At 60.1% G+C, this 12102-nt stretch overlaps 1 protein-coding gene across 1 annotated transcript in view; it reads left to right on the top strand.

Annotated features, from left to right (window-relative positions):
• The first annotated feature begins 416 nt into the window (after positions 1–416).
• Positions 417–12102, top strand: part of TAFAZZIN (tafazzin, phospholipid-lysophospholipid transacylase) — a 51056-nt gene continuing 39370 nt past the window's right edge. The window contains exons 1-4 of the mRNA XM_063951143.1: positions 417–546; positions 11116–11244; positions 11446–11491; positions 11614–11699. Coding sequence (XP_063807213.1) covers positions 438–546; positions 11116–11244; positions 11446–11491; positions 11614–11699 — 370 coding nt within the window. The 5' untranslated portion in view covers positions 417–437. The remainder of the gene's footprint in view (positions 547–11115; positions 11245–11445; positions 11492–11613; positions 11700–12102) is intronic.

The raw sequence follows: 12102 nt of genomic DNA, 5'->3' as shown, positions 1-12102 counted from the left end.
TTGGCCACTGAACGCGCAGTTTATCATATCATGTGTACAGCCATGTTGTTCCGTCAGCCACGATCCAGAGTCATCTAGTGCGTAGCCATCATCAGAGTGCGGCACTGCCCTAGTTACAGCCCTCACCTGAGAGCCGCAGAGTTTCCGGTGCAGGAGGTCAGCTCCCCACAATGAGTCCATGTGGTATGCAGTGAACCAGGGAGAAGGGCACTTTCTTACCCTTACTTTGCTGATTGGTGAGACCTGGCCATTGGTTACCACGCTGTCATGTGACACATCAGGATCAATGCATGACCCACGCAGCCCTAGACACACCCTATTATACATGTGCATATGAAGCGCTGGCGTTATCCTGTCAGTCTCATCAGCTCATGATAATCACTATGTCTTATCCTTTATATTTGTATTCTAGGTAAACGCTGCCCTATGGTTGGAAGATGCCCCTCATGGTAAACTGGCCGTTCCCTACCAAGTCTTACCTATGCAGACATGTTATCAGTACTGTGGTGACTGGCCTCGTTGGTACTTACAGCTGGGTGTGGACCAGTAAGTATTTATGTGATTACAGCCGGGGTGCAGAAGCAATGGGATGTCTCTTATGGGACGTATGGCTCTGTTACACTGGGATGTCTCTTATGGGACGTATGGCTCCGTTACACTGGGATGTCTCTTATGGGACGTATGGCTCTGTTACACTGGGATGTCTCTTATGGGACGTATGGCTCTGTTACACTGGGATGTCTCTTATGGGACGTATGGCTCTGTTTCACTGGGATGTCTCTTATGGGACGTATGGCTCTGTTACACTGGGATGTCTCTTATGGGACGTATGGCTCCGTTACAATGGGATGTCTCTTATGGGACGTATGGCTCTGTTACACTGGGATGTCTCTTATGGGACGTATGGCTCCATTACACTGGGATGTCTCTTATGGGACGTATGGCTCTGTTACACTGGGATGTCTCTTATGGGACGTATGGCTCTGTTACACTGGGATGTCTCTTATGGGACGTATGTCTCCGTTACACTAGTCTGACAGTAATGCACGGTACGGCCCAGGGCAGACTTGTGTGGAAGTTGTCCGTACTTTGTCCTGTGTTACCTGCACGGATCTGAGCAGCCGCCCCGCCCCTGTCCGTACGCTCTCCTGTGTTACCTGCACGGATCTGAGCAGCCGCCCCGCCCCTGTCCGTACGTTCTCCTGTGTTACCTGCACGGATCTGAGCAGCCGCCCCGCCCCTGTCCGTACGTTCTCCTGTGTTACCTGCACGGATCTGAGCAGCCGCACTGCCCCCGTCCGTACGTTCTCCTGTGTTACCTGCACGGATCTGAGCAGCCGCCCCGCCCCTGTCCGTACGTTCTCCTGTGTTACCTGCACGGATCTGAGCAGCCGCCCCGCCCCTGTCCGTACGTTCTCCTGTGTTACCTGCACGGATCTGAGCAGCCGCACTGCCCCCGTCCGTACGTTCTCCTGTGTTACCTGCACGGATCTGAGCAGCCGCCCCGCCCCCGTCCGTACGTTCTCCTGTGTTACCTGCACGGATCTGAGCAGCCGCATCGCCCCCATCCGTAGTTTGTCCTGTGTTACCTGTACGGATCTGAGCAGCCGCCCCGCCCCCGTCCGTAGTTTGTCCTGTGTTACCTGCACGGATCTGAGCAGCCGCCCCGCCCCTGTCCGTACGTTCTCCTGTGTTACCTGCACGGATCTGAGCAGCCGCACCGCCCTTGTCCGTACGCTCTCCTGTGTTACCTGCACGGATCTGAGCAGCCGCCCCGCCCCTGTCCATACGTTCTCCTGTGTTACCTGCACGGATCTGAGCAGCCGCCCCGCCCCCGTCCGTAGTTTGTCCTGTGTTACCTGTATGGATCTGAGCAGCCGCCCCGCCCCTGTCCGTACGTTCTCCTGTGTTACCTGCACGGATCTGAGCAGCCGCCCCGCCCCTGTCCGTACGTTCTCCTGTGTTACCTGCACGGATCTGAGCAGCCGCACCGCCCCCGTCCGTCCGTTCTCCTGTGTTACCTGCATGGATCTGAGCAGCCGCACCGCCCCCGTCCGTACGTTCTCCTGTGTTACCTGCACGGATCTGAGCAGCCGCACCGCCCCTGTCCGTACGTTCTCCTGTGTTACCTGCACGGATCTGAGCAGCCGCACTGCCCCCGTCCGTACGTTCTCCTGTGTTACCTGCACGGATCTGAGCAGCCGCACTGCCCCCGTCCGTAGTTTGTCCTGTGTTACCTGCACGGATCTGAGCAGCCGCCCCGCCCCTGTCTGTAGTTTGTCCTGTGTTACCTGCACGGATCTGAGCAGCCGCCCCGCCCCTGTCCGTACGTTCTCCTGTGTTACCTGCACGGATCTGAGCAGCCGCACCGCCCCCGTCCGTAGTTTGTCCTGTGTTACCTGTACGGATCTGAGCAGCCGCCCCGCCCCCCGTCCGTAGTTTGTCCTGTGTTACCTGCACGGATCTGAGCAGCCGTCCCGCCCCCGTCCGTAGTTTGTCCTGTGTTACCTGCACGGATCTGAGCAGCCGCCCCGCCCCTGTCCGTACGCTCTCCTGTGTTAACTGCACGGATCTGAGCAGCCGCCCCGCCCCTGTCCGTACGCTCTCCTGTGTTACCTGCACGGATCTGAGCAGCCGCCCCGCCCCCGTCCGTAGTTTGTCCTGTGTTACCTGTATGGATCTGAGCAGTCGCACCGCCCCTGTCCGTACGTTCTCCTGTGTTACCTGCACGGATCTGAGCAGCCGCCCCGCCCCTGTCCGTACGTTCTCCTGTGTTACCTGCACGGATCTGAGCAGCCGCCCCGCCCCTGTCCGTACGCTCTCCTGTGTTACCTGCACGGATCTGAGCAGCCGCCCCGCGCCTGTCCGTACGCTCTCCTGTGTTACCTGCACGGATCTGAGCAGCCGCCCCGCCCCTGTCCGTACGTTCTCCTGTGTTACCTGCACGGATCTGAGCAGCCGCCCCGCTCCCGTCCGTCCGTTCTCCTGTGTTACCTGCACGGATCTGAGCAGCCGCCCCGCCCCTGTCCGTACGTTCTCCTGTGTTACCTGCACGGATCTGAGCAGCCGCCCCGCCCCCGTCCGTAGTTTGTCCTGTGTTACCTGTACGGATCTGAGCAGCCGCCCCGCCCCCGTCCGTAGTTTGTCCTGTGTTACCTGCACGGATCTGAGCAGCCGCCCCGCCCCCGTCCGTAGTTTGTCCTGTGTTACCTGCACGGATCTGAGCAGCCGCCCCGCCCCCGTCCGTAGTTTGTCCTGTGTTACCTGCACGGATCTGAGCAGCCGCCCCGCCCCCATCCGTAGTTTGTCCTGTGTTACCTGCACGGATCTGAGCAGCCGCCCCGCTCCTGTCCATACGTTCTCCTGTGTTACCTGCACGGATCTGAGCAGCCGCCCCGCTCCTGTCCGTACGTTCTCCTGTGTTACCTGCACGGATCTGAGCAGCCGCACCGCCCCCGTCCGTAGTTTGTCCTGTGTTACCTGCACGGATCTGAGCAGCCGCCCCGCTCCTGTCCGTACGTTCTCCTGTGTTACCTGCACGGATCTGAGCAGCCGCCCCGCCCCTGTCCGTACGTTCTCCTGTGTTACCTGCACGGATCTGAGCAGCCGCACTGCCCCCGTCCGTACGTTCTCCTGTGTTACCTGCACGGATCTGAGCAGCCGCCCCGCTCCTGTCCGTACGTTCTCCTGTGTTACCTGCACGGATCTGAGCAGCCGCCCCGCTCCTGTCCGTACGTTCTCCTGTGTTACCTGCACGGATCTGAGCAGCCGCACCGCCCCCGTCCGTACGTTCTCCTGTGTTACCTGCACGGATCTGAGCAGCCGCACTGCCCCCGTCCGTACGTTCTCCTGTGTTACCTGCACGGATCTGAGCAGCCGCACCGCCCCTGTCCGTACGTTCTCCTGTGTTACCTGCACGGATCTGAGCAGCCGCACTGCCCCCGTCCATACGTTCTCCTGTGTTACCTGCACGGATCTGAGCAGCCGCCCCGCCCCTGTCCGTACGTTCTCCTGTGTTACCTGCACGGATCTGAGCAGCCGCACCGCCCCCGTCCGTCCGTTCTCCTGTGTTACCTGCATGGATCTGAGCAGCCGCACCGCCCCCGTCCGTACGTTCTCCTGTGTTACCTGCACGGATCTGAGCAGCCGCACCGCCCCTGTCCGTACGTTCTCCTGTGTTACCTGCACGGATCTGAGCAGCCGCACTGCCCCCGTCCGTACGTTCTCCTGTGTTACCTGCACGGATCTGAGCAGCCGCCCCGCCCCTGTCTGTAGTTTGTCCTGTGTTACCTGCACGGATCTGAGCAGCCGCCCCGCCCCTGTCTGTAGTTTGTCCTGTGTTACCTGCACGGATCTGAGCAGCCGCCCCGCCCCTGTCCGTACGTTCTCCTGTGTTACCTGCACGGATCTGAGCAGCCGCACCGCCCCCGTCCGTAGTTTGTCCTGTGTTACCTGTACGGATCTGAGCAGCCGCCCCGCCCCCCGTCCGTAGTTTGTCCTGTGTTACCTGCACGGATCTGAGCAGCCGTCCCGCCCCCGTCCGTAGTTTGTCCTGTGTTACCTGCACGGATCTGAGCAGCCGCCCCGCCCCTGTCCGTACGCTCTCCTGTGTTAACTGCACGGATCTGAGCAGCCGCCCCGCCCCTGTCCGTACGCTCTCCTGTGTTACCTGCACGGATCTGAGCAGCCGCCCCGCCCCCGTCCGTAGTTTGTCCTGTGTTACCTGTATGGATCTGAGCAGTCGCACCGCCCCTGTCCGTCCGTTCTCCTGTGTTACCTGCACGGATCTGAGCAGCCGCCCCGCCCCTGTCCGTACGTTCTCCTGTGTTACCTGCACGGATCTGAGCAGCCGCCCCGCCCCTGTCCGTACGCTCTCCTGTGTTACCTGCACGGATCTGAGCAGCCGCCCCGCGCCTGTCCGTACGCTCTCCTGTGTTACCTGCACGGATCTGAGCAGCCGCCCCGCCCCTGTCCGTACGTTCTCCTGTGTTACCTGCACGGATCTGAGCAGCCGCCCCGCTCCCGTCCGTCCGTTCTCCTGTGTTACCTGCACGGATCTGAGCAGCCGCCCCGCCCCTGTCCGTACGTTCTCCTGTGTTACCTGCACGGATCTGAGCAGCCGCCCCGCCCCCGTCCGTAGTTTGTCCTGTGTTACCTGTACGGATCTGAGCAGCCGCCCCGCCCCCGTCCGTAGTTTGTCCTGTGTTACCTGCACGGATCTGAGCAGCCGCCCCGCCCCCGTCCGTAGTTTGTCCTGTGTTACCTGCACGGATCTGAGCAGCCGCCCCGCCCCCGTCCGTAGTTTGTCCTGTGTTACCTGCACGGATCTGAGCAGCCGCCCCGCCCCCATCCGTAGTTTGTCCTGTGTTACCTGCACGGATCTGAGCAGCCGCCCCGCTCCTGTCCATACGTTCTCCTGTGTTACCTGCACGGATCTGAGCAGCCGCCCCGCCCCTGTCCGTACGTTCTCCTGTGTTACCTGCACGGATCTGAGCAGCCGCACTGCCCCCGTCCGTACGTTCTCCTGTGTTACCTGCACGGATCTGAGCAGCCGCCCCGCTCCTGTCCGTACGTTCTCCTGTGTTACCTGCACGGATCTGAGCAGCCGCCCCGCTCCTGTCCGTACGTTCTCCTGTGTTACCTGCACGGATCTGAGCAGCCGCACCGCCCCCGTCCGTACGTTCTCCTGTGTTACCTGCACGGATCTGAGCAGCCGCACCGCCCCTGTCCGTACGTTCTCCTGTGTTACCTGCACGGATCTGAGCAGCCGCACTGCCCCCGTCCATACGTTCTCCTGTGTTACCTGCATGGATCTGAGCAGCCGCCCCGCCCCCGTCCGTACGTTCTCCTATGTTACCTGCACGGATCTGAGCAGCCGCCCCGCTCCTGTCCGTACGTTCTCCTGTCTTACCTGCACGGATCTGAGCAGCCGCACTGCCCCCTTCCGTACGTTCTCCTGTGTTACCTGCACGGATCTGAGCAGCCGCCCCGCCCCTGTCCGTACGTTCTCCTGTGTTACCTGCACGGATCTGAGCAGCCGCCCTGCCCCCGGCCGTACGTTCTCCTGTGTTACCTGCACGGATCTGAGCAGCCACACCGCCCCCGTCCGTACGTTCTCCTGTGTTACCTGCACGGATCTGAGCAGCCGCCCCGCTCCTGTCCGTACGTTCTCCTGTGTTACCTGCACGGATCTGAGCAGCCGCCCCGCTCCTGTCCGTACGTTCTCCTGTGTTACCTGCACGGATCTGAGCAGCCGCACCGCTCCTGTCCGTACGTTCTCCTGTGTTACCTGCACGGATCTGAGCAGCCGCCCCGCTCCTGTCCGTACGTTCTCCTGTGTTACCTGCACGGATCTGAGCAGCCGCCCCGCTTCTGTCCGTACGTTCTCCTGTGTTACCTGCACGGATCTGAGCAGCCGCCCCGCTCCTGTCCGTACGTTCTCCTGTGTTACCTGCACGGATCTGAGCAGCCGCCCCGCCCCCGTCCGTACGTTCTCCTGTGTTACCTGCACGGATCTGAGCAGCCGCACTGCCCCCGTCCGTACGTTCTCCTGTGTCACCTGCACGGATCTGAGCAACCGCCCCGCCCCCGTCCGTCCGTTCTCCTGTGTTACCTGCACGGATCTGAGCAGCCGCCCCGCCCCTGTCCGTACGCTCTCCTGTGTTAACTGCACGGATCTGAGCAGCCGCCCCGCCCCTGTCCGTACGCTCTCCTGTGTTACCTGCACGGATCTGAGCAGCCGCCCCGCCCCCGTCCGTAGTTTGTCCTGTGTTACCTGTATGGATCTGAGCAGTCGCACCGCCCCTGTCCGTACGTTCTCCTGTGTTACCTGCACGGATCTGAGCAGCCGCCCCGCCCCTGTCCGTACGTTCTCCTGTGTTACCTGCACGGATCTGAGCAGCCGCCCCGCCCCTGTCCGTACGCTCTCCTGTGTTACCTGCACGGATCTGAGCAGCCGCCCCGCGCCTGTCCGTACGCTCTCCTGTGTTACCTGCACGGATCTGAGCAGCCGCCCCGCCCCTGTCCGTACGTTCTCCTGTGTTACCTGCACGGATCTGAGCAGCCGCCCCGCTCCCGTCCGTCCGTTCTCCTGTGTTACCTGCACGGATCTGAGCAGCCGCCCCGCCCCTGTCCGTACGTTCTCCTGTGTTACCTGCACGGATCTGAGCAGCCGCCCCGCCCCCGTCCGTAGTTTGTCCTGTGTTACCTGTACGGATCTGAGCAGCCGCCCCGCCCCCGTCCGTAGTTTGTCCTGTGTTACCTGCACGGATCTGAGCAGCCGCCCCGCCCCCGTCCGTAGTTTGTCCTGTGTTACCTGCACGGATCTGAGCAGCCGCCCCGCCCCCGTCCGTAGTTTGTCCTGTGTTACCTGCACGGATCTGAGCAGCCGCCCCGCCCCCATCCGTAGTTTGTCCTGTGTTACCTGCACGGATCTGAGCAGCCGCCCCGCTCCTGTCCATACGTTCTCCTGTGTTACCTGCACGGATCTGAGCAGCCGCCCCGCTCCTGTCCGTACGTTCTCCTGTGTTACCTGCACGGATCTGAGCAGCCGCACCGCCCCCGTCCGTAGTTTGTCCTGTGTTACCTGCACGGATCTGAGCAGCCGCCCCGCTCCTGTCCGTACGTTCTCCTGTGTTACCTGCACGGATCTGAGCAGCCGCCCCGCCCCTGTCCGTACGTTCTCCTGTGTTACCTGCACGGATCTGAGCAGCCGCACTGCCCCCGTCCGTACGTTCTCCTGTGTTACCTGCACGGATCTGAGCAGCCGCCCCGCTCCTGTCCGTACGTTCTCCTGTGTTACCTGCACGGATCTGAGCAGCCGCCCCGCTCCTGTCCGTACGTTCTCCTGTGTTACCTGCACGGATCTGAGCAGCCGCACCGCCCCCGTCCGTACGTTCTCCTGTGTTACCTGCACGGATCTGAGCAGCCGCACTGCCCCCGTCCGTACGTTCTCCTGTGTTACCTGCACGGATCTGAGCAGCCGCACCGCCCCTGTCCGTACGTTCTCCTGTGTTACCTGCACGGATCTGAGCAGCCGCACTGCCCCCGTCCATACGTTCTCCTGTGTTACCTGCATGGATCTGAGCAGCCGCCCCGCCCCCGTCCGTACGTTCTCCTATGTTACCTGCACGGATCTGAGCAGCCGCCCCGCTCCTGTCCGTACGTTCTCCTGTGTTACCTGCACGGATCTGAGCAGCCGCACTGCCCCCGTCCGTACGTTCTCATGTGTTACCTGCACGGATCTGAGCAGCCGCACTGCCCCCATCCGTACGTTCTCCTGTGTTACCTGCACGGATCTGAGCAGCCGCCCCGCTCCTGTCCGTACGTTCTCCTGTCTTACCTGCACGGATCTGAGCAGCCGCACCGCCCCTGTCCGTACGTTCTCCTGTGTTACCTGCACGGATCTGAGCAGCCGCCCCGCCCCCGTCCGTAGTTTGTCCTGTGTTACCTGTATGGATCTGAGCAGCCACCCCGCTCCTATCCGTACGTTCTCCTGTGTTACCTGCACGGATCTGAGCAGCCGTACCGCCCCTGTCCGTACGTTCTCCTGTGTTACCTGCACGGATCTGAGCAGCCGCCCCGCCCCCGTCCGTAGTTTGTCCTGTGTTACCTGTATGGATCTGAGCAGTCGCACCGCCCCTGTCCGTACGTTCTCCTGTGTTACCTGTATGGATCTGAGCAGCCGCACTGCCCCCGTCCGTACGTTCTCCTGTGTTACCTGCACGGATCTGAGCAGCCGCCCCGCCCCTGTCCGTACGTTCTCATGTGTTACCTGCATGAATCTGAGCAGCCGCCCCGCCCCTGTCCGTACGCTCTCCTGTGTTACCTGCACGGATCTGAGCAGCCGCCCCGCCCCCGTCCGTACGCTCTCCTGTGTTACCTGCACGGATCTGAGCAGCCGCCCCGCCCCCGTCCGTAGTTTATCCTGTGTTACCTGTATGGATCTGAGCAGCCGCCCCGCCCCCGTCCGTAGTTTGTCCTGTGTTACCTGCACGGATCTGAGCAGCCGCCCCGCCCCCGTCCGTAGTTTGTCCTGTGTTACCTGCACGGATCTGAGCAGCCGCCCCGCCCCCGTCCGTAGTTTGTCCTGTGTTACCTGCACGGATCTGAGCAGCCGCCCCGCCCCCGTCCGTAGTTTGTCCTGTGTTACCTGTATGGATCTGAGCAGCCGCCCCGCCCCTGTCCGTACGCTCTCCTGTGTTACCTGCACGGATTTGAGCAGCCGCCCCGCCCCTGTCCGTACGCTCTCCTGTGTTACCTGTATGGATCTGAGCAGCCGCCCCGCTCCTGTCCGTACGTTCTCCTGTGTTACCTGCACGGATCTGAGCAGCCGCACCGCCCCCGTCCGTAGTTTGTCCTGTGTTACCTGCACAGGTCTGAGCAGCCGCCCCCGTCCGTACGTTCTCCTGTGTTACCTGCACGGATCTGAGCAGCCGCCCCGCTCCCGTCCGTACGTTCTCCTGTTTTACCTTCACGGATCTGAGCAGCCGCCCCGCTCCCGTCCGTACGTTCTCCTGTGTTACCTGCACGGATCTGAGCAGCCGCCCCGCTCCCGTCCGTACGTTCTCCTGTTTTACCTGCACGGATCTGAGCAGCCGCCCCGCTCCCGTCCGTACGTTCTCCTGTGTTACCTGCACGGATCTGAGCAGCCGCCCCGCTCCTGTCCGTACGTTCTCCTGTGTTACCTGCACGGATCTGAGCAGCCGCCCCGCCCCCGTCCGTACGTTCTCCTGTGTTACCTGCACGGATCTGAGCAGCCGCCCCGCTCCTGTCCATATGTTCTCCTGTGTTACCTGCACGGATCTGAGCAGCCGCCCCGCCCCCGTCCGTACGTTCTCCTGTGTTACCTGCACGGATCTGAGCAGCCGCACTGCCCCCGGCCGTACGTTCTCCTGTGTTACCTGCACGGATCTGAGCAGCCACACCGCCCCTGTCCGTACGTTCTCCTGTGTTACCGTCACGGATCTGAGCAGCCGCCCCGCCCCTGTCCGTACGTTCTCCTGTGTTACCTGCACGGATCTGAGCAGCCGCCCCGCTCCTGTCCGTACGTTCTCCTGTGTTACCGTCACGGATCTGAGCAGCCGCCCCGCTCCTGTCCGTACGTTCTCCTGTGTTACCGTCACGGATCTGAGCAGCCGCCCCGCTCCTGTCCGTACGTTCTCCTGTGTTACCTGCACGGATCTGAGCAGCCGCACCGCCCCTGTCCGTAGTCTAATAGCGGTCATCATTATTAGTGTACATTACATCAGCTATGTCACTGGTGCAACGGCGTAACTACTCGTATGCACAACTCTGTGTAGCCCCCTATGCGCTGATCTTACCCTACATGAGAACGCCCTGTTACCCGCTTCAGCCACAAGTGTGGGTGTGCCTACGCCTCAGTCTTGCCCGGAGTTGTGGAAACGAGTGTGTAGTACAGTGTGAAACGCGCCAGTATACGGCCATATAACCAGCGTGCGTTCAGCCCCTATACCGTCATGTACTGCAGCATAAAGTATTAATTGTTCCTCCAGAGGCAGCTCATAGTCTGATTCTCTGTCAGACCCAATCACACACCGATTGTAGCTCAAATGAATCAATACCGGCAATAGGAAATGTGTCACCTAACAAGCGTCAGATTTGTGGCTCTTCTGTCCTGCTCTCCATCTATTTCCATATGATCCCCAACCCCACGTGCCCCCAACAGGTCATGTTTTCAGGATTTTTGCCTGTGGCAGCAGGTGGCATAATTACTGACCCAGCAACATAGATTATCTCACCTGTGCATGATCAAGGACATCTGCAAAACATGGCCTGTTGGGGGTGCTTGGGACTGGAGATAAGAACCCCTGGGCTTAGGACACTTGTAGTGACAATTCTGTGTACGCTACTAATGGGAAACTACAGACGGTCAGAGATGGGGCTACGTCCTATTTATCATCCCCCCCCACCACCTCCCAGTGCAGAGAAAATAAGAAATGCTCCATTTTAAACTCATTTTCATTTTTTCATTTCACTTTTTTTCTTCTGTTGTTTGAATGTTTTTTATTGAACGTGGCTCTGTATTCCCGTGTGTGTGACCGGCCGGCGGCACCAGGACACGCAGGATCTATAGAATAATGATCTGTATTGCAGAATACATGAACAGTCTGCACGTGCACAACAAAGAGACTTTATATGAGCTGATCGAGACCCGCCAGCCGGAGACTCCTCTGATCACCATCTCCAACCACCAGTCCTGTATGGATGACCCTCACCTGTGGGGTAAGTAGCCCTTGTCTCCTATAAGGCAGCACAAGCCTGGAATACATGATGCCCCGGCTGGAGCAGCAATCACTAGATGGGGGCATTATATGAGGACGCAGTGACGCCATACACGCTGTAATAATGGAACCTACAGTGTATCTATATATACACAGTCACCTGTGTGGGTGTACCGCGTCTCTCACCTTTCCTGTCTTTCAGGGATCCTGAGACTCCGGCACTTGTGGAATTTACGCAGAATGAGGTGGTGAGTACTCAGTAACAGGTGATGAAAGGGTTACCTACTACTACTGTGGGGTGACTGCCAGTAGGGGGAGCTACTGATCCCTAATAGTCTCTCCCTGATCCATGTCTGTGTTTCTCTCTTAGGACCCCCACAGCCGCTGACATCTGTTTTACAAAAGAGTATTACTCCTGGTTCTTCAGTTTGGGGAAGTGTGTGCCTGTGTGTCGTGGTGAGTACTAGCTGCCGACTCATCCTACGGGGAGGGGTGCTCAGTAATATGTGCCTGTGTGTCGTGGTGAGTACTAGCCGCCGACTCATCCTATGGGGAGGGGGGCTCAGTAATATATGCCTGTGTGTCGTGGTGAGTACTAGCTGCCGACTCATCCTATGGGGAGGGGCGCTCAGTAATATGTGCCTGTGTGTCGTGGTGAGTACTAGCTGCCGACTCATCCTATGGGGAGGGGCGCTCAGTAATATATGCCTGTGTGTTGTGGTGAGTACTAGCTGCCGACTCATCCTATGAGGAGGGGGGCTCAGTAATATATGCCTGTGTGTCATGGTGAGTACTAGCTGCCGACTCATCCTACGGGGAGGGGTGCTCAGTAATATATGCCTGTGTGTCGTGGTAAGTA

The sequence above is a fragment of the Pseudophryne corroboree genome, unplaced genomic scaffold (genome assembly GCF_028390025.1).
Source record: "Pseudophryne corroboree isolate aPseCor3 unplaced genomic scaffold, aPseCor3.hap2 scaffold_1414, whole genome shotgun sequence".
Lineage (NCBI taxonomy): Eukaryota > Metazoa > Chordata > Amphibia > Anura > Myobatrachidae > Pseudophryne > Pseudophryne corroboree.
This window is presented reverse-complemented; position numbering and strand designations above follow the sequence as displayed.